This window comes from Strix aluco, chromosome 26 (assembly GCF_031877795.1).
Source record: "Strix aluco isolate bStrAlu1 chromosome 26, bStrAlu1.hap1, whole genome shotgun sequence".
NCBI lineage: Eukaryota > Metazoa > Chordata > Aves > Strigiformes > Strigidae > Strix > Strix aluco.
Window position 1 is genome coordinate 4495204 of NC_133956.1, and position 21497 is coordinate 4516700.

The 21497-nt window shown below is 55.4% G+C and overlaps 2 protein-coding genes across 4 annotated transcripts; both read right to left on the reverse strand.

Annotated features, from left to right (window-relative positions):
* Window positions 1-4126: 4126 nt before the first annotated feature.
* LOC141934994 (uncharacterized) lies at window positions 4127-10380 on the reverse strand. Its single transcript, XM_074850867.1, has 5 exons — window positions 7516-10380; window positions 6647-6900; window positions 6068-6238; window positions 4330-4480; window positions 4127-4252 (listed from the first exon to the last, which is right to left on the reverse strand). Exons 1-5 carry the CDS (start codon window positions 7552-7554, stop codon window positions 4127-4129), a joined length of 741 nt encoding a protein of 246 aa, XP_074706968.1. The 5' UTR covers window positions 7555-10380.
* Window positions 10381-12688: 2308 nt separating this feature from the next.
* On the reverse strand, window positions 12689-20643 carry TENT5B (terminal nucleotidyltransferase 5B). 3 transcript variants are annotated; one of them, XR_012626441.1, is made up of 3 exons: window positions 20176-20643; window positions 13195-16257; window positions 12689-13063 (listed from the first exon to the last, which is right to left on the reverse strand). XR_012626441.1 is itself a non-coding variant. In XM_074850737.1 (3 exons), exons 1-2 carry the CDS (start codon window positions 20365-20367, stop codon window positions 15238-15240), a joined length of 1212 nt encoding a protein of 403 aa, XP_074706838.1. In that variant the 5' UTR covers window positions 20368-20643; the 3' UTR covers window positions 12689-14718; window positions 15206-15237. The 3 variants fall into 3 exon arrangements, 2 of the variants coding, with proteins under 2 accessions (XP_074706838.1, XP_074706837.1); XM_074850737.1 differs by having other exon boundaries at window positions 12689-14718; window positions 15206-16257; XM_074850736.1 differs by having other exon boundaries at window positions 12689-16257.
* Window positions 20644-21497: the final 854 nt, after the last annotated feature.

The following is a 21497-nucleotide window of genomic DNA, read 5'->3' on the forward strand; positions in this document are numbered from 1 at the left end:
GCGGGGGGTCATGGGGTGCTTGGTGCCACTGGGTGCTCTGGCGGGTCAGGGCCAGTGCTGGTGCATCAGCCTTTGCCTTTCGCACGGGCTTGTTCCCCTATTCCCACATTGTTTCCAAGAAAAACTGGGTGGGTGCAGAGTGTGCCGCTCCCAGCGCCTGAGCCTGGGAAATGGCTGCGGTGAGGGAGCAGCGTCGGGCCCAGCGGTGTAGGAGCAGGAAGGATTTTTGGTTCTCAGCTGCTCTCTGAGGACTGCAGGGTAGTCTTGCTTTATAAGTGATAGAAAATGATGCTTTAAGGTCTTGCAGCCACAGGGAAAAGCCTCAAGATGTGAACCCTGGAGAGACTAAATGGTAGATGGGAACCCACCAAGCACAGCATTGTCCCCATGGGGGCGAGGGGCGGTTTGGGGTGGGCTGTGTGACACAGGCACATTGTGGCCGATGGCACTGGTGAGGAAGGGTGTCCGGTGCAATGCCTCACTCTGACAGCTCAGTGCTGCCACTGTGCAACGCTGCTCAGCTTCATGCACGGAAGGATTTGGGGGTAGATTTGGGGTCCTTGGGGACCGCAGGAGCTTTGAGCATCTTTGGCACAGGCAGCAGAGCAGAGCCCTGGAGGAGCCAGACACTGGTACAGCCCAGGTGCTCCCTGAACACCCCTGCCCTGGCACCCACCGGGGTTTTCCAGAGCCAGCCCAGAGCGATGGCCCTTTGCTGGGCTGCAAATTAAAAGCCTCTTTGTGCAAACCCACAGAGCATAAAGAGGTTCGAAACCTGGGCAGCTCAGCACAGCAACAGGTCAGGGCATGGCTGAACCCCCACGGACCAAGTCCAGCTCCCCGGGAACCTCCCCCAGAGCCGGGGAAGCAAACGCTCCTGCTCTTTCCCACGTGTTATTGCGCTGTGCAAATATTTGCTTTGGAAAGCGCTGCCTTGCCCTGAGCCCTGCAGCCAAGGCCGGCCCTGACAGGAAGGCTGCTCGCACCAGGCACCAAGGACGGATGCTGCTCAGATCAAACCTGTGCTCATTATTGAAGGGAAACAGCCGGCCTGGAGCTGGCCTCATGCTCTGGGGATGCTCCACAGGGACTTAGGACCTTCCTCGGAGCAGGGTGGGGAGATGCTGTCTCAGCCCGTGGAGCTCATGGGCTCCGGGTGAGGGGACCCTCCTCCAGCCCCAACTTGGCCACCTCTACCATGGGAAATCACCTGGGGAAAGGGGCAGTGCGGCCGGAGGGGAGGTCAGCACCCCATTCCACAGCACCCCGGGGTGCAGGGAGCATGCGAGAGGCGTGCGGGGTGCTCAGGGCTATTGGGTGTCCGTGCGGGGCTCGGAGCCTCCCAGAATCCTAGGAGATGGGCTGAGGATACACCTGTGGAGGGCAGAGCCCTGGGAAGGGCTGGGAAGCTGCTTGAAGGTCTCGGAGGGAAATCCCAGCCTTTTTGTTTTATTTTTCAACCCCTCTGCTTCTAGAAATGCACTTTTGGCTGGCGGCTGCAGAAGAGGGGGTTGTGGTGGGAGTTGGGCACGGCTGGGGGGCTTCAGGGCAGGAATTTGGGGCAGAGGCCCCTGTGGTGGTGGCGTTTCTGGCTCTGCCTGCGCTCCCCAGCCCTGGCCTCTGCGCCGCCGGGAGCCGGACCAGCCCTCGGCGTCTGGGACACTGGCCTTTGTTTCGGAGAATAAAGTTAGCGCTGTTACTCAGCCTGTCGCTATTCCAGCAATTCCTGCCTCCACTTTCACTCGGCAGCGGGGAAACATTCCTGCCTGGGGGCTGCCAAGAAAAATACGCACCGGAGGGACACGCAGGGACGGGGACTGGCAGCACCGTGGTGGCAGGGACGGCTGTGGGACCGCGTCTCCCCCGGGACGGGCATCACACCCCAACTGCGGGGTGGTGCTGGTTTTGCATCCCCTAAAAGCCCATTCCCAGTACAGGGCACCAGTAACCCATCCCATCAACATGACGGGTGGCTTGTGGTCCCTTGGGTGACCAAACAGCAAGCGGAGGACACGGGGACAAGGCGTGGTGTTTCCCAGAGGTGAAGCGTTATTGGCCAAGTGCCACCAATTTCCATGGAAAGTTTTGCTGATGTCAGCAGGGCTCCTACAGCCGCAGCCACACGGAGCCACATTTTTTCCTGCCTGCTTTCTGCCCTTTCCCTTGTGATAGGCAAAGCCAACAGCCTGTCCCCGGGGTCTCTCTGTCCCCAGGAACCTGCCACGTCCTTGTGCTGCTCTCCTGCTATCGCCCCAAGTGGAAAAAGGTGGCTGCCCTGATAACCCCTCTCTGAGGGGTAAAACAACCACCTCAAGCAAAAGTTGTGGCCTCTGCCAGCTCCCACGTGCCGGCTACCAACCGACTGCCGTGGCTGTGGGCAGGGGCTGCAGGCAGGGGCTTGGCAAAGCCGCAGACGATGCTCTGGTCGAGACGTGGGAGTTGGTGTGAAATCGCAGCCTGGTTTTGCTGGGAAAGAGGATGTGGGAGCTTCGGGAGGCTGCGGGCTGCCAGGCTGGGGGGGCTTGGCCGCAGGCTGAGCACATCCAGCCTGTCTGTGGCAATTCCTCTTTCAGTTCTCGTTGGTGCTGGTGGGAGGATGGACGGACGGAGGCTTGAAACTGAAACCCACCAGTGGTGGGTGGCACCAGCACCCTCCTGCTGCACCCATCCCTTCCCCTGCACGGGGGGACCCCTGATGGAGAGATTTGGGTGCTATCAACCCCTGTCCTAGCTGACACCTCCTGCCCACACTGGACTGGGGCTGTAGGACACATTGAGCCATGTGAGAGCAGAGAATGGGTCCTGCTCCATCCTTTTCCTGGGAATGGTCCTCTTCCCTCTGCTCCCTCCCACCACAGGGAGATGTTGGCATTCCAGCCTCACCCCTTCCTCTGTAAAACCCCAGAGAACAGACTCCCCACCACGGGCATAGTCCTAAAACCCACTGAAAACCTTGTGAGCACCAAGACCCAAAGGCTTTAATCCAGCCGACCAAGGACTAAGCAGAAAGCCCGGGGCAGCACACCCGCAGCTGGGGCTCCGCGCTACAATGCCCAACCTGGGAACAAAGGGAAGTCAGAGGCCGGGAACGTCCCTTCCCAGCCCTAGGGACATTAAACAAACCCCAAGAGACCATTCTCCCTTTGTCAGCCCTGCAGGTCACCCGAGGTTTGATCTACAGCCCAGCACATGGAAAAATTCCTGGCGAGGGTTTTGGATCGGGTCCCTGCCATTTTCTTCGAGCTGGGGAGTTGCCGGCAAGGCTGCCGGGACGCTGCTTGCTGTGGTGAGAACCCTGGAAAGCCCTCCCTGTCCTTTCAAAGCCCCTCTGTATTGGATCATAGGGTTGTATTTTCCCCACTCCCCTCCTTTCTAAAAGCTTTTAAGTCCTTCCTATATCTGAGAATAAAAGTTTGAAGTCTGGCAGATGAACCACAGACGTTCTCATCAGCTCAAAGCCTGGAAACATCCTAAATTTAAGCCCAAACTGCACCATGGGCTCCCAGGGTCACAACCCTCCAAGCCCCCATCATCCGTTTTCACTTTCCGCCCAGGATTTTAGCCCAAATCTCCACTTGTTGCCAAAATTTTGGCCAAGGTGAAGCTGTGTTTCCACCAGAGAAGAGCTGCTGAGGGCTTTGGGGAGAAAACCTCGGAGCCTGTGGTGCCCGTGGGTCCAGCTGAGCCCGGGAAGCACAGCGACCCATCTAGAGGGGGAAACAGCCACATTGTTTTCCTCCTACCACCCTGGCTTGTCAAAGCAGGCAGTAATATGCCCCAAAAAACTATTAAAAAGGTAAAAGCCTCATCTGGCTTCGCACAGCTGCACTGTTGGCCCATCCCAAGCGAAGCAAAGAGCGCAATATTCATACTCGCTGCGGCTTATGTGCTTTAGGAACCTGTCAATTCAGCCTTATAATTGCATTATAACCCAAAGCTATTTTAATGTTGCTATCTGCCTCTCCTCGGCTCTTCTGATAACCCCAAAGTTATGTATGTAAATACACTAAATGGCTGTAATCTCCCGTACTGTGCACAGAGCCCATGCTGGGAGAAAGCGGCCAGGACACAAAGGTTGCTGTAATCTTGAAATACCTGACAAACAGGGCACGATGAAGGGAATTTATTACCTGCGATTTCGCTCTGCTCTGTCCGGGGCTGCCTGAGCCACAGAGTTGCTGGAGACAAATTCAAATAGTCCCACCGAAAGCAAATAATCCAGCCCCGCTGCAGCTTTTGGGATGTTTTGGTCCTGTGCTGGTAGTGCAGAAGATGCTGCATTGCTGGGCTTGGGCTCAGAGAGATGGGAAGGGGATTTTCTGGGCTCACCTCATCCCATTGTGCTTTGTGGGACGGAGCTGATGCTGGTAGCAGGGTGACCGGTACCCGCGAGGCAGGATCCGACCTCTCCAGCACGTTGGGCAGATGAGTATCACAAAGCACTGAGTGCCTCATCGTCTCCTTTTTTCCAGCCCATGTCCTGCAAGGGGACAATTAAAAGGTCTTCCCTGGGTGTGACACACGGCGTGGGGACTCCCAAAGCTGCCCCATCCAGTTCGGGAGGGTGATGTTCCCCCGACACCCCCACCCACCGCCGGCACCCTGCTCCGGGCTGTCCCGCTCGCATGGGTGGCCCTGGTCCTGCCCTGGCTGTGACAGCAGGCTGGTGGCACGCACGTCCCCCAGCCCCTCCAGCCCTGTTGATGTGGCTGAAAAGGCAATTCCCACCGGGACAACGCAAGCCTCAGGCACGGGAGGACGAGGTATGGGCCTCACCTCTGTCCGGATGGAGCCAGGGGTGCTGGTGGGTGCTGGGGGTGTGTGGTCCTGAGGGTGCGCCGGGCTCAGCCGGGCTCCGTGTCTCTTCCCAACGCCCAACACTTTGCGCTGGCATTTAGGCTCTGTCGTATGGCACCTCCTGGCACCCCTTTACGCCAGGAAGCGTGGCTGGCTGAACCGGCCCCGACATTTCAAACACTCCAGCGTGACCTGGAGCCACAGCTCAGGGCAGCCCTGGGTGAGTTCCCGCTTGTTAAATGACTTCTCCATCAATATTGCAGCTTGAAATAATTATCCAGAGCTCAGACAGCTGCTCCTGCCTAATCAGAACTCTTCATCCTTCCCAACGGATCTGCCCGGGGTATTTACACGCCTGTGCAGAAGCCCAGGAAAGCCCGGCTGAGGGCACAGCCACGTTGGGGGAGACCCTGGTGAGCGTCCCCTCCCCATGCCATGGGAAACCACCACACTGGTCTCCCCATCACCTTGTCCCACAGCCATGTCCTCCCTGGAAATGGCCCTGAGAGCACTGGCCTAGCCCAGCTGCGCACGGCTTATCGAGCTGGACCGGCTCCTAGCCACCTGGCCAAGATGTAGGAGGGTCAGGCTCTGCTCTGCGTTGGAAGAGCTCCAGGTGCACCCTGTACCCAGGTCTCCTCCAGCCCAATGTTCCCCTGAGCAATCTCTGCACTGGCAGGGCTACATTGCAACACCTCCTTTCACCCCGTTAATCCACTGAGACACACCAGAGCAGCTGTTGAGCTCTAATTCACAGAATCTCAGAATCATCTGGGTTGGAAAGCCCTTAAAGCTCCTCCAGTCCAACCATGAACCTCACCCTGACCGTTCCCAACTCCACCAGATCCCTCAGCGCTGGGTCAACCCGACTCTTCAACCCCTCCAGGGATGGGGACTCCCCCCCTGCCCTGGGCAGCCCATTCCAATGCCCAACAACCCCTTCTGCAAAGAAATCCTTCCTAAGAGCCAGTCTGACCCTGCCCTGGCGCAGCTTGAGGCCATTCCCTCTTGTCCTGGCGCTGGTTCCTTGGCTCAAGAGACTCATCCCCCCTCTCTGCACCCTCCTTTCAGGGAGTTGCAGAGGGCCATGAGGTCTCCCCTCAGCCTCCTCTTCTCCAGACTAAACCCCCCCAGTTCCCTCAGCCGCTCCCCATCAGACCTGTGCTCCAGACCCTGCACCAGCTCCGTTGCCCTTCTCTGGACACGCTCGAGTCATTCAATGGCCTTTTTGGAGTGAGGGGCCCAAAACTAAACACAAATTCATACTCACCCAGCAGCCAGTGGCATGGGCTGGTGCTGATTCCATGCAGGCAGCAGGGCAGGCAGGGGACACTGGTGGGATTTCATGCTGCCTGAGCTCCTTGGGTGTCTCAGCATCCTCCTCTTCCACAGGGACACTGATGGAGCCAACCTGGCCAGGCGGCCGGCACGGGGAGCAGCCCTGCACGGTGAGGTTCATGTGTCCCATGGTGCAGAGCATGGTGGGAGCTGGGACAGGCCACGGTGTGGGCCTGAGCTGTGGGGCAGAGCAACAGGGCTTGGTGGTGCCCCCAGCCCAGCTCAGGGCGAAGGGAGCTACGGGTCTGGGCAAGAGGCAGCCCCCCAGAAGCCCCCACCTTGCAAAGAGTCGATTTAGTGAGGCAGGACTGGTCGGTGGTGCTGGTTCCCATGTGTCCTCCCAGGGCAGGGGGGGCACGTTCACCACCACCACCCCACGCCTGGTGAGAAACCATGGGCTGGCAGAGTTTGGGGCTGGCAGGGCTTTTTGCCTTGCCATAAGACAGGCAGGAGGAGGGTCAGAATTCCAGGAGATTTCCTCACAGGCAGATGTGTCACATCTGGAACTCACCGGTGAAGCTGGACTTGGAGCCGAGTCAGAGCCTGGGGCAGCCGATGCCGGAGCAGAGTCCACTCTCTGCTCACCGAGGGACGTCCCGGCACGGGATGCAGGAGCTGGCATGCCAAGGGACGGGCTCGGCAGCGACCACGCTCCTTTCGGGAGGAGCAGGCTCCTGCTGGCAGCTCCACCAAGGAGAAAACCTTGTGCAGACGATTAAGCTTTACCCCAAAGCAGCCCGGAGGCAAACGCAGGCGGCTGCCGGCCTGCAGTAAGAGCAGAGAGAAAAAAAAAAAAAACCCAACCCAACACCTTTGATCCCACAGCCCTTGGTGGCACGAGCCTGGTGGCTGGGGGAAGCCCTGTGGCAACCCCAGCAGCTTCCCGGGCTCATCAGCCCCACGTGGGGCTGGTGGTGCCTTCGTTGAGGTTCAGCGGATGGGGGGAGTGATGGGCACCCCCCTGAGAAGAAAAAGGGGGAAAGGGAAGGAGGCAGCAGGCACCGATGGGGCTAATGAGAGGGTGGATTTCCTCAATTATAGGATAACGCCAGTAATCCCAGCTTTCGAAGGTTTAGGCGAGTGACAACTGCTGTGGGATGAGCCTCCCTCGCTCCCACGCGACGGCTGAGGAGCCCGGCGCCTTCGCTGAGCCATGAACCGGCGAGCGGAGCAGCTCCCCGCCTGCCCGCCAACACAGGTCCCAGCACCCAAACACCCTGCAGCACCCTTACCTGCCAAAGGGTGTCTTGGCATCGGCTAAAACCCACCAAGTGCCCCGGGGGAGATGGAGATGGACCCTCCAGCCCAGCACGCTCGAGCCAGCAGTGTTTGCCGTCACCTCTCCTGCTGTTCCCGGCTGCTGGTAGGTTTTGCACTTACCTGGGGCTGTGGGGAGCTGCCAGGGGACATCTGTGCCATGGGGAAGAGCGGCAAGCCCCAGGAGCTGGATGTATCCCAGTTTCTTGGAGGGGTCCCTGCCCTGCAAGGGGGGAAATTTCCTTTACTCCGGCCAAAAAGACGCCGTCCCTATCATTGGGGCGGGGTAGTGGGGCAGCAGCGAGAGGGGCACTCATGGAGTCAGATGTGTTTTTTCCCATTGCAACTCCCGTGATCTTCCACAAGAGCCCTGAACACCTCTTTTATTCTCCCTATCCAAAGGAGTGAAGAAAGAGCTGCTTGGAGATAAGAAACTGGATGGCCGAGAGACGGAACTTGGTTTTGGCACCGGATAAACCACGTTCATCCAGTTGGGAGCTGGCTGGAAAACAGAGCTTGTCCCGGCGGTCCCTCCTCGCTCACCTGCACAGCCCGGGATGGCCTCGGGGTGGATGGGTTGAGGTTGGACGTAACGCAGCCTGCCTGGATAAAACAAGTCATCAACTAAATAACCACCGGGCAATTATTGCTATTAGCAATGCCGACCGTCTCCAATTCCCTGGGCGTTAATGGGAGGTGGAGGGTACCTGGTCCCTCCCAGGGTTAGGTCACCCGTGACGTGGGGTGGTGGTGAGGATGCACTTACTCACGTCGCTCTGCGCCCTCCGTCACAGGCAGCCCGGCAGCACCCGCCGAGCACGAGCCAGAAGAGCAGCATCCAGCCCCAAATGAGCAGGTTGGGTTCCAAGGCCGCCGGCTTTCAGGAGGGCACGTTACAAAACCGCCGAGCTGCTTGTGGTAGGAGCAAGCTCGGCGCTGCAGAGAAGGACACACGCGCTCCGCAGTCCCTCGCAGGTGGTTGTCACCATAGGGAAGGGCTGCGTCCCTCCTGCCTTCCCACCATCCACAATTAGGGGCTTTTTTTTTTTTTAAGCCTTCCCAGGACAGCAGCGCTGCTCGTGATCTCAACTAAAACACCCCTGGGCAGACGATCATCCTTTTGGGGACCGATTCCTCCTGAGCCCCGCTGCAGCGGCGAGAAAACCCCTCCTGGATGGGGGATTACACCCTGGATGTTCAGCCTTTGCGATGGGAGTATTCAGGGACTGTCCAGGGCTGAAGGGGAGGAGGAGCAGGGGAAGAAACTGGCTAAACTCGTTACACTGGTGATATTTGAAAAGGGTGGTTAGTAAGTGGCATGTTAACATTATGTCCAGTCTTTAAGGAATGCATCCAGGATTCATTAGGGGAGCAGTAGTTAGGTGAGTCACGCTGTGGACATGCGGATTTAACCAGGATTTCAAGCCCAAGCGACCTGTAATTGCATATTAGTAGAGGGATGCTTAAAGTAATCAGCTGTTCCAGCCACGCCGCCCCGGTGGCTACGGGGAGGGGGGGAAGGGAGGAGGGCTGGAGGGGTGTCGTGCATCCAGCCCCTCCTTGGATTACAAGGCAAAAATGTAGGCCACACAAACACCCCGGGGAACGCGCTGCTTGGTGGCTTTTCCTTTGAAGGCAGGGTGACACTGCTCTTGCTGAAACTGGGGTTTGATAGTGGCGAGATAAGCAGGGTAAATATGCCGTAGTGGCGGGAGAGGGCAACGATCAACCACCCCGGTGCTGTCGGGGCTGGCCCCGCGCAGAGCTACCCCGAAGAGAGACGTCTCCATCCGTCATTGAAGAGAAACCTCCTGGCCAGGGAGGAGAGGTGGGAACAGCTACCACACGCTGGAAGAACCATGTGAGCTCTTAAGAGTGAAAATGCATGTCCTCGCTTGTACGGGGAGAGAGATAACACATTACACATCGCCCTGCGCCTCCCCTGGCACCGCTCCAGCCTAATGCCTGGCTCCAAACCCACGGTCCCACCTACAAGTCCTCTTCTCTCCTGGAAATGCCATTATTTCCCCTTGGCATCGCTGAAGGGATGTGCAGCAGGTTGGGGTAGGGGGGTGCAAGGACACCCCATCCCTGGCCCATCTCACAGCTCAGTTGTGCAACAGCTCGAGGCTGCAGATTGACCTTTTTTCCCTCCTTTTCTAAGCAAACATGACTTTGAGATGGCTGTCAGTCATTCCCCTTAATAACTTGGGATGCCAGCAGATGATTTCAATCAAATTTGTCAGAGCCATCAAGTTTCTACAAGCTGAAATGGGTGGCTGGGCACCGGGATCCACCCAGATGAGGGAGCAGCAACGCGACCGCAGCTTCTGGCACACGTGGGGCTCTCACCGGCTACGGCCGACGTCGTGGCTCGCTCCACCCAAGCAGGGGCTGCTAGAAGAGAAGAAGCAGGCAAGAGCTGGCACCTGGCAAGCTGGCATTAACTTTTGCCGAAGCACGTGGGTTTTTTGAGGGGAGCTGGATCGCTGCGGAGCAAGCGAGAGGTTCTGCACAGGCTGATCTCTTCTTGTGATGGCTCAGGAGGGGACACCTGAGCTTCTGATTCGAGGCTGGATGCAAGAAGTCAGAGGTGGGGGAAAGTGGTTGACCCAGGGGTTTCACGGAGCTTCCCACTGCCGCTAGCGGAAAGGTCTGCAGCAAACTGCATTTGGAGCTGATCACCGCAAATACCCCACGCACAGAACGGAAAAAAAAAAAAAGCCTTTTAAACACTCCTCCACCTCCACAGCAGCTCCAACATAAGCTGAAATCCTATTTGTAATACAAAAGCCTGGACCAGAACCTCCAGCGGCCAGCAACCAGGGCCAGGAGATAAGATAGGAGGGTTCAATGACAGGGCACAAGTTGCACGCCGCCTGTTTTCTCACTCTCAGCCTTCACCCCCGCAAGGCTCAGCTTCTTCCCCGGGGCTCAGGACCGCAGCAAAGGCGACCGAGTTTGTGCCATCCTCCGGCAGCTCAGCTCCGTCCCAACCCCGCTGCCACGGCCCGCCGGGAGCAAACTGCCCTCCCGGTATGTACATATCAATGAAGCATTTGTCCCGTGCTTGGCACCAGGCGTCAGAGCACAAGGGTCCGTGTGCTGGATCGCCTAAACACAGCTATAAATGGAAAGAGGAGCCGCACAGACAGACTGTTCTCTCATTCTGCATGATCTCAAATAGCAGAGTTAACACCCGCGCTGCCCGAGCGGCTACCGAGGAGGAGGGAAACCGGGTAGAAACGCTGGCGTACTACAAGAGAGAGGCTAATTAAAGCAACTGAGAATCAATTTGGATGCCATGCTGGGTCTAGCTACCCGCCTGCGTATAGACGGTGCCACCCTCGGCATTGAGCTGACAGATTAAGGACAGCTGAAAGCAGGAAGGTTGGAGCAAGATGCTTCTTGCATTCTGGAGATTCAAGACAAATTCCTCCGGTTTCAGTGATTTTGGAGCTCGGCCAGGTGTCCTTCCAGGAGAAAAGCTGCTGTGGGCAGGTCTGCAGATGTAAACCCTGCACCACAAGCCCTGGAAACGATCTGGCTGATACAACACTGAATATTTTTGGACGCATCTCAAGGCATCGATCACCCGGGGGCCCTCTGCAGAAGTGCTGCAGGGCTCGTGCCGTACTGCCGTGCTCACACGCCGGCTGTGGTGTGGGCTTCTCCACTCCTGACTAGTTGTCTGAGCTGGGCACTGCCAGCATAACCCAGACCAGTCTGCCACAGGCATAAAACCAGTGGCCTAAATATAGGGAATTGCTGGGGCAGAGCCACAGGCACCCCAACACACGTCCTTCCTCGGAGCAAACCTCCAGAGCCAAGGCCAAGAGAAACACACTCAGGCACCCAGCACACACCAACACACCCATCGCTAGAGACCGAATCTCATCCAGCAGATACTCGGGCACATCCTGACTTGTCCATCACTCTCTGTTCAAAGAGAAAAATAATGACAGACTACAGGCTGTGAGAAAAATATATGTTTGTTTTTTTATTTGACAATTAACAAAAGAGGGATCCAAATCTCGGTTGTAAACATTGATAGCTCCTTTCTGATCACAACTAGTACTTTCCACGAACATCCCTTTGTATAGTCTGATCCGCTCCAACAATGACAAGCCGACTGTCAGGGCTTTTGCTGCTCTGCTCAGGGTCACAAATCCAGAGGCAGCTTATTCACCAGAGCATCAACAGCCATCGGCAGGACCGACCACTGGCACTGAGGAGACAGCTGACAAACTAAGCAGATATTTTAGAGTCACTCCCATACATGAGACACGCTCGGGGAAGGCAGGAGCTTTGTGCTGGGTTGTGCGCCAGCAAGAGGCAAACATCCCATCTCGCTGGCAACGGGTTTCAAGAGAAATCAGCTCTGCAAGAGCAGAGTCCTACTCGAGCAGGCGACAGGGACACGCTCTTACACCCTGCCAGCCCAGCAAGAACAACCCAGACCTGTTGTTAGAAGGAAGCTTGGCCCCAGACTGTAAAAAATTTGGAGATGCAGAGCCAGCAAGTTTGTCCCAAAGAGGGACTGGCACGTCATCAGCTCGATCATTGCAGTGGAACCAGAACTGCCTGTAGGTTGACAAGGGGAAGTGAAACTTCATCTTAGACTGGAGGGCAGCCAGAGCTGGAGGAGCTTGCACCCAGCTACAGGCAGCCAGCTTCCAGCCACCACACGGGAATCTGGCCTGAACATCAGCAGATCCAAGCTTTTTTTGGGGAGATAAACCTTTCAGAGCCCCTCACCCTCCACTTTCTAAGAGGAACCACTTTGCAGGTGGGTCAGCTACACAAAACAAGCAAGTCTGAATTACTCAAGCAGCCTTTTGCTGTTCATGACCATCAGCAGCAGAGAACAAAGTCATGGAAAGCCAGCAGCAGCAGCAAGAGTCTCCCAGTACCGCCCCCACCAACAGCGACCTCAGATCACCACCGACACCCAGCAGGCTCCACATCGGGCCACCCTCCCCCAGCAGCAACTTGAGGAGCACCAGAAAAAAAGGAAGATGCACAACACTGAAGAGTGTTATAAATAGAAGCCTCCCTTGGCCGCAGGAGTGACCTGCCAACAGCTACACGCTCCCCAGGCTGCGTAGCTGCTTCGGTTTGAGGGACGGAGCAGCCTGACGTACAAGTAGCACTGGGCCAGGTCCAGACCCAGGATCTTGGCTCACTCCTCTCGAGGCAACCAGCTGGTTCAGAGCCTGGTTCTTGATGGGGGTAGGGTCAACCTTCTCAACACCACACTACCCGGATGGATAAGCAAACAAAAAAACCCAACAAATTTGAATACACTGTATTTATTTGTAACAGATTCTAAAGAATCTAGTGAGTCTATGTCAAGCCCATTGCATGACAAGTGATACAGGTGTAGGAAAAAAAGACATTTAAAACAAAATCAAGTGCCATTCAAGCTACTGGAATCTTCCAATTGCCCCCTCACAGGAGGCAGCACAGTATCACTGCAAGGTCTAGAAAAATTCAGATTCAACCCATTCACAAGAGTCCCACCACACACACTCCGTAAATCAAAAGTGCAATCTCAACGTAAGTTGCCCTGTCGAGCTGTTGGCTGTAGGGAATCTTTTTGACACCTTAAAGGGAAGGAGGGAATCTCAGTTTAGTGCGTCTATGTGTCTGTGGGTAGAGGGTAAGCAGCCTGTAAAAAAAAAAGCATGCTACATGTCATCTATGTTCATCTGAAGTTTAAAATGCAAGAAAAAATATTTCCTTGAAGCCATGAAGGTGACACACTTAGGATCTCAAAAGCAGCCCTTAAACCAGTTTTACCTTGCACTGGAAAATCTCAAGCTCCCACCACAGGGATTAGGCTCTGGGCACCAGGGAGTTACCGGGCTGTGGCAGAGTCTACACACCAGCCTTGACCGTGAAGGCAAAGCTGTTCTACAGGAAGGCAGTTAAACCTGTAATAACTACAGCGTTAGTGACACTTCTTCAGCTCTGACTGGATGGGAAGCAAAGCTGGACCAATTTCCAATTGGTTAGTTCATGTTAAGTGCAAGAGCCCCCAGATCACTCCCCCCCACCCCTTACACCCACTCCACATCACCCCTACCCCAAAAAAGGTAGCAATCTGGCTATACACATTCCAAGGATCTAGTCTTTATTAGCGCATTCAATCTGCCCAGCTATTACAGTTTTGTCACAAAAAAACAAAAAAAAAAAAACAAGTTAAAGATACTCAAGTATGTCAGCCTCGGAGGAAGCACCATGAAGTCACAGTGTTCCCAGAGCAGCATCTCCAGGGAGTGCCTGCTGGCTCGCCCACCTCTCCCTCCGTGCATAGTTAAGTCTGAGATGATGTTTCACGAGAACGGGCATGGCAATCCAGGCACCACAGTGAAAGACTGTTTGTGCTCTAGACACCCAACAACTTCAAAGCCACATTTGACTAAGAGCGCCAAATCCTCAAGACACAAGAGGGTTTGTTTAGAGAAGACATACTTTTTTTTTTTTCCTAAGGCCAACTGACTTTTGCACAACCTCCCAACCCCCAAGCTCCATTTCTAGCTAGAGAATGAATTTCAAATGCTATCAGTGGCTCACATGTGGAATCACATCGCTGGACACAGGCTGCTTTTGAAGATAGGACCTGCCCAAGGGCAGAGGGAAGATCTCCAGCCGTAGGAGGCCAGAGGCTGGAAGAGGTCTGCCTATCTCCTAGGAGGACACAGGCTCCAGCCCCCATCACAGCAACAGCCGGAGATGACTGACTAATGAACTAGTTGGTTTGTGCTTCAAAGGACAAGTCTCATCTTCCCAGATAACCCAGCTGGCCTCTGGCTTTGTGCATTAAAACCACACTGCATGCCAAAAAAAAAAGCAGCATTTCAAATTCCCCTAGAAAATACACGATTAGGTACAGTAGCCTGGGGCAGGCTCCTGGACAGATCTTCTGCCTCATCGTTTATGTACATGATTACATTTTGGCACTGCAGACTTGGGAGCTTGAATAAATTCTTCTGTAGGTCCCTGCTGCCTTTTCTCCAGAAAGCTCTGCACAGCATTTTCCACCATGCACTCCCCCCCACCCCAGTGTCCCCAGTTTTAGGCATTTACACGTAGTCAGTCAAAGCCCACCCCTGTTTATGCACCTCCACTTTGACAGCCATTTGCTACAGCTGGTCCTTCACAGGCAGCAAAGCCATGCCAAAACACCTCAGCGACATGTAACCTGCAATCCCATTCTTGCTTCAGCGAGGTTACTAGAAATGATCTTACGACCCTCCCCACCCCAAACAGAAACATCTTCCTCTTCAGACATCCTCACTCAAGCTCTTAGGATGTCAGCCCCTGCAAAAAAAATAAGGTTTACAGTACAGTTGTGTTTATATTGTTACAGGCACTTAAACAGGATTCTTTGGTCCTTCAGAGGAATTAGCCACTCTGGCTTCTATCTTCAGAAACCACAAGTCTGCACACCCATAACACCTCCCGCACTAAAAAACACAATTCAGATCCATTTCAGGGCAGTGCAGCTCTACCTTAGTGTAATTCTACAATCTCCCCTCACACACCCCCGCCCTCCCCCATTGCCTCCAGAATTCAGTAAGCGATCGAGTCTTCCTGTAAACGTCCAAGTCATCTAGTTTCCATAACACTGCACTTCCCATCACAGTGTACAGCAGACAGGCCTCGTTCCAACAACCCCAGGAACAAGACACTCAAGCGAGAGTCCAGGAAGTTTCCTTTTGTTGCAGTTCTAGGAAGGTTTGTTGTTTGGTTGTTTGTTTTTTTGCCCTCCCCCCCCACCTCCCCATTCCCCAAGGCAAGGAAGTACCTTGGAGGACAGACCCTGAAGTTTGTCCTGGCTCAGTTACAGGGAAGCCACGTTGGGTAAGACTGATTGCAAGGCAGGAAGGGCTGCACGTGGGTGACGTAGTAGTTGAAGTTTATTTCACTGACATAAGGAGCTGGCTGGTAGTAGCAGGTAACGTTTGTGACCGTGGGGATGATGTTCTGCTCAGCCAGGACTCTCACAGCCAGCATGGCAATGAGGTTCAGGGTCTGCCTCCTTTCGTGTCCCATGAGGCAGACTGTGCTCTCATTGACCACCCTGTGGAGGGTCATCAAATAGTCATATCTTTTGCTCTCCATCCCAACAAAGTGGCTCTGAAGGTAGCACTCCAGCTTCCGCTGCTGCTCACCGATGTCGGAGAAGTCTATGAAAAACCTGGAGCACATGTATCGCTGTAGTGCCTTCATATCCACTTCCGATTTGGGCTTAAACCCCCTCACCAAGAGGTTGCAATATTTCAGAAGCCCCCCACCTCTGATCTCCTCCGGGTTCCTCGTGGCGATGACCCTGTTCCGGAGATGGTCCATTGCCTCCTCAAAGTCCCCGTACATGCTCTCCCCCGTGACCGTGGGGTGGAAGTTTTCAGCCATGGGGTTCTCTGAACACTCCCCAAACAGCAGAAGCGAATCCAGGATGATCTGGAAGGAGTCCACGCTGAACTCGAACTGCCGTCTGAGAGAGTCCACGAATTTCAGTTCCACGTTCTTCCCGCTGTTGTTGGAGAGAGAGATGAGGCTCCAGCGGTCGGTCTCGTTGCACACCTTCACAAGCTTCTGCACGTACGCCTCCTTTAGAGTCATGGGGGTGATCTTGTCTTTGTTGACACCTTCTGGGAGGAAGTCAAGAAGGCAGTCCATGACCACATCTTTAACAAGCTGGAAGACATCTTCAGTCTTCAGATCTACACCGAAGATGAGATCTAGGTCTTTGTACCCCAAGCCACTGTCTTGATGCAGAACGTGACTAGCTGCTGAGCCATTCAACCTTACATTATGGACTGCGATTCCTTTCTTCTCCAGGCGACTACGGACAACCTGAGGCATAAAGAGAGTCAGTGAGAAGCAAGAAAGCATTCTTGGAGCAGTCTGGTTACAGCAGCAGGATTCACTCCCTGCACTTATATGGGTCGCTCCAGTGCAAGCCAGGGAAATAAAAAGCTAATCCATTAGAAATAGGTCACTTTGGAAAGCATCCAGAGTCTTGCCAGCAGCCGGGGGTGGCTCTCCCTGACTTATTCCCTTGCATTAGAGGGCTCTTACTGCCACAGACAGATGTTTCTGCTTCCAGTACAGCTGCTTGCTCTTCCCTTCCTTCCCCCCCCAAAGCAGAGAGGTTATCTGAACCCATTCTTCAGGGTGCTCTCTGCCCCCTTCATCCCCCCACGGTTGCAGCCAGCCCTTCCAGCCAGCTAAGACCAGCCGATCCAAAAAAAAGACTCCAAATACAAGGCGGCAGCACAGTCTGCAGCAGTCCCTGTTGATTTAATCAGGGTGGCTCACTCCTTTTAGCCATCCCCTTTGCCTGTCAAGATTCATTAAAGGCAAATCAAGATGCCAGAACTGCTCAAAAGCCCCAGCCAGGCGTATGCAAGTTCATGTCCTAACTAGTAAGTGTATCCTAACAATTTCCAGTGTGTCAGAGCTTCGTGCTGAACTTGGCATGCTATCAAGCACAAGAGGCAGCTTTCATCTTACGGGTGTTACTCTGGTGATTTTAATGCTGCCTGCTCAGTCCTGGCACACCCACCAGTACCTCCAAAGCTTTGTTCATTTAGAGTGAAGCTGAATCACTTGCCTGATTACTTAACATGCAGGAGGCTGAAATAACCCTGAGACCATAAAATAAACTATCTGGACACCAGCTTATAATTTGAGTTTAACTGAGCGCAAAGATCCCAGGAAGATTAAGTTCACATCTTCCACCAGAAGCTCTTCCCATCTCTCATCCTGCTTTCATGTTTCTCTCCAACAATTATCCACTGTCCTGGGAGTCCCAGCTAGCCAGCCTGCTCCCCCGGCGCTAGATGCAAGGCTAGAGCTTGAAAGAGCCAAAGCTTGGGATACAAATGGACAAATTATATCCCTAGAAGCCAGTTTGACTGGGCTACTCAGCCCTGAGAGGCTGTCCTAGTTTGAGAGGCCCCACTGAAATTCAAAACTTTATCAGAGGGGCCCAAACCTTCGCTTGGTTTACACAGCCCTGAGCAGACAGCTCTGGAGATGTCAGAGCACTGCAGCACCAGTGAGTCTCAGCAGCTGTAAAACTGCCCCTCTGAGTTTTGTTTAGAAGAAACAATACAGAAAGGTGAAGGCCTGTGGTACGCAACCCTCAGCACGTCACAGACCTCTCGGTGACCCAGCTAAGAGGCCACGCCAGCAAACTTCTGCTGCCCAAGGTCCCCATGCAAACAGGAGATACCTTGGAGCAAACTGATGAACGCTTTTAAACTCGGAGGTTGTTAAGTCTCATGATGCAGCTTCTCCACTGGTGTTTCCCCTATTACTCCCTGACGCTGCTGCTCAGGCTAGAAGTGTTCCCAGGCTGTTTGCCAACTGAATGGTGACAGTCACATGCAGGCAACAGTTAACCAGCGAGCTATTCACCATCGGAAGTCCCCACCAGCACATCCAACCCAGCCATGAAAGCAGTTGTTTTCAAACGCAGGTAGTTTGAAAACTGAATTTACTCCTAGAAGAGACACAGGGTTATTCCCCCGTGTAGAACCAATATCATGCAGTTGACCCAGGGGAGTTCCTGGTGTGCATTTGTTGCCACCTGATCAGTCACTGGACTCACTCACCCGAGGCACAACTCCAGCACTACTAGTGGAGTTAAGAGTTTTGTGTGCTATTAGGCTTAGCTAGACAAGATATAGGTCACAAAAGTGTTAGATGCAGAGCTAGGACTAGTGCTGGGAGAAGATCTCATTCCAGATTAATTTCCTAGCCCCAAAGAATATCTGCTTAAGCCCCTTCTGGGCGCAGCTCAGGACCCGCAGCATTTCTGACCCATGAGCTTCAGGCTTTCTGGAGCTCCCCAGGTTTACAGATCGGCCCATGCAAGATGTATTCAGAAAGGGCGGGGGGGGGGGGGGGGGGGGGGAAGGGAAATTCCAACTGCTCAAATCAGTCTTGTCCCAAATCACCCAACACTCCTCCAACCTGCAGAGCACCAGGGAGCAGCAAGCCTTGCCGCTTCCCCCGAGGACAGCGGGCTTCAGCCTACCAGTCTCAACCTGAAGCACATCTCCCCGGCTGCAGCCTGTGGGTTCAGGTATGTGGTTTTTTTTCCCCAGGGGGTTGGATATTTAGAGGGTTAGGCAGCTGCTGACCTGCTTCCCAAAACAGCACCTCACGTTACGTGTGGTTCACATAATTGACTCTGACAGCCAGGCAGGGAACAAACCCTGCCTGCGTCCCGACCTGCCGCTTCCCACCTCCCACAACAACAAGAGCGTGCAATAAATAACTGCCTTTTAGGTTACTTGTTTCAGATTAGTCAGCCCTAAATACAGGGTCTGCCAGCGCGGTCGGTCAGAATTACAGCCCTCAGTTATTTAGTGTTTGAAGTTGCTAGTGGCAACATCCTTTTCAGCAGCTCTGACACCGAATGGCTTCAGTTTTGTGGAACCAAACAGTAATAACTGGTGGAACATCTGATGCTGCACCATGCCGGGCTTTTCCCAGCCCTGAGCTTCGCTGGCCTTGCACAACCCAAGGGCAGTGTCCTGACAGCAGCTCTCATCTGTCGGTCAGTTTAAAGCTTTAGCAGGCAATGTTTAGCAGTTCTGCCCCCGACAGATGCAGCAGGAACTCGAGGAATTTGAAATCAGCTGAGGCTTTCATACAGCAAAGTGTCTTTCAAATGTCACCTTTCCATTTTCTAGGCTTAAGTAGAAATACTTCAAGCAGCTGAGGCTTCGAAATCCTAGTGATTAGTTTATTGTGAAAGCCAGTTGGGTTTTAGCTTTGTGAATAGCCTTTTTAATTAGAAGCTAACATGCCCGATTTTACATTTGATGAGTCATTACTGAGGAATGAAGTTGCCTCCCAAACATGAATATGCATCAGCTTATTTGAACTACATTGTTAAGTTTAATATTAAACACAGTTATTACTTTATGGTTAAACTAACAGGAACTCTTTAACAAGATGAAGTCTTTAGGCAGACTCTGGAGGATACAGTCAGTGTGACAGGAATCAAAGGACACTGACATTTGATCTGGCATTTAAATTAATAACTGCCTCTCACAACGCACAAGCCCAACATGTCCACCAGCACGAAGCCATTTCATGGCAGCAGCTCCAAAAAGCCACTCGGCCACCCACATTTCGAACCTCTTAGGCCACCAAACCGACTCAAAAAAAAAAAGAAGAATCCCAGGGCTGGGAGGAAGCAAAGCGGGATCCGTGGCACGAGCTGCAGCGACTTTGGGGATCAAGCACAAATTTTAACCGCGCGTGATTTTTCTAGAGGAAGCTGTTTCCAGGAGGGTCTTTAGGTATTTCTGCTAAGACTGCTGGCAGAGCAGAGCCCGGCGCAGGCAGCACCCCCCCCACACCACCCCGAGACATCCAGGACCGGGAAGGGGGCGGCCAACCGAGCGCCCAGCCCCCCCGGGACGATGGGGGCCGGCTCCCCTCCGCACTCCTCCTGGCTGTGACCCCCCACACCCCGGAGCATCCTCAGCCCCTCCGGGGGGACCCGCACCCGGCCTGGCGGGGCGCTCTGCCCTGAGCCGGGGGGGGCGGGGAGGGGGGAGCAGAGGGTGCTCGGCCGGGCTGGCTCAGGGCCCGGCGGCCCCGGTTACCGCCGCCTCAGCAGTTTTATTTTCTCCCTGACCCACGCGGGAGCGGGGCAGAGTCCAACGAGGCGGCGGAGCGCGGCCCGTACCCACCCCCCCACCCCCAAACCCCCCCCCCGGGGCCCACCGCCGCCTCCCCGGGCCTCACCTGGACGATGGTGCGGGGCCGCACCGAGAGCGTGGGGAAGTTTCCGCGGCCGTGGATGGGCACGGCCTCGCCCAGGATCTGGTCCAGCCGCTGCACCTGCTCCCACGACAGGACGCTGAAGCGGCCTCCTCCTCCTCCTCCGCGCTGCTCCGAGGCGCCCGGAGCGGGCCCCGCCGCTGCCGCCACCAGCATCGCCCTCCCCCCGGCTGAAACGCCACCGGAAGAGGAGCTCAAGTCACCCGGAAACGGCCCGGAAACCAGCCGGAAGTGCCGGGTTGGGAAGGGAAACGGGAGGAAAAATTAAAAAAACAAAACCAAAGCAACAAACAAACGAACAAAAAAAGCGCAAAAAAAAGGTGTTTCTGAGGGGCGTTTCCCACGGGGCGGAGGCGGGGAGGCGCGGTCGGTGCCCGGAGGGGGTCGCTGCAACGAACCGGCCCGCACCGCCCCCCGCCCGCCACCAGCTACGCTGAGCACTGCGCTGCCCCGCGCCCCGCCGCCGCCTTATATAGGCCCCGCCGCCGCGCCCCCATTGGCCCGGCCCCGCCGCCAATCCCTGCCCGGCCTCGCCGCTCCTCCGGCGCTTTCATAGGCCCAAGAGGAAGCTGGGGGCTGGGGTGAGCGCCAATCAGAGGAGCGGGTAGGGAAAGAGGCGGGGCAAAGGGGAGAAGGGGCGGGGCAGGCCGGCGGAGCCCCGCCCCTCCGCGCGCGGCCCGCTGTGTGCGGGAATCCCGGCGCTGATTGGCCGGGCCGGGCCGCGCCTTAAAGGGCCCTCCCGGGGCTGCCCCAGGGGTGCTCCGGGCCCGGTGCCCCATTGACACCCCGCGGCCCGGCCCCCAGGGCCCCCCGGCTTGACGCTCCCCCCACCCCAGGGCCCTCTCTCCCTGGCCAGCAGTGTCCCCAGGGACCCCCCCCTGCCCCGCGCCAGTCGGCTGCAGGGAGCAATGGCTCCGTGTGTCCCCCCGGGGAGACACAGGGTGACGCTCCGGGGGGTGACACCCCGGGGGGATGGAGCCCACCAGCTCCGGAGCGTAGACTAGATATTAGGAAGGATTTCTTTGCAGAAGGGGCTGTTGCGCGTTGGAATGGGCTGCCCAGGGCAGGGGGGGAGTCCCCATCCCTGGAGGGGTTGAAGAGTCGGGTTGACCCAGCGCTGAGGGATCTGGTGGAGTTGGGAACGGTCAGGGTGAGGTTCATGGTTGGACTGGAGGAGCTTCAAGGGCTTTTCCAAATGAGATGATTCTGAGATTCTGTCATTCTGATTCTGATGCCGGGTGCTCCCAGCTCCCAGAGTTCAACCCCAGCCCCTAAAACCCACCGCA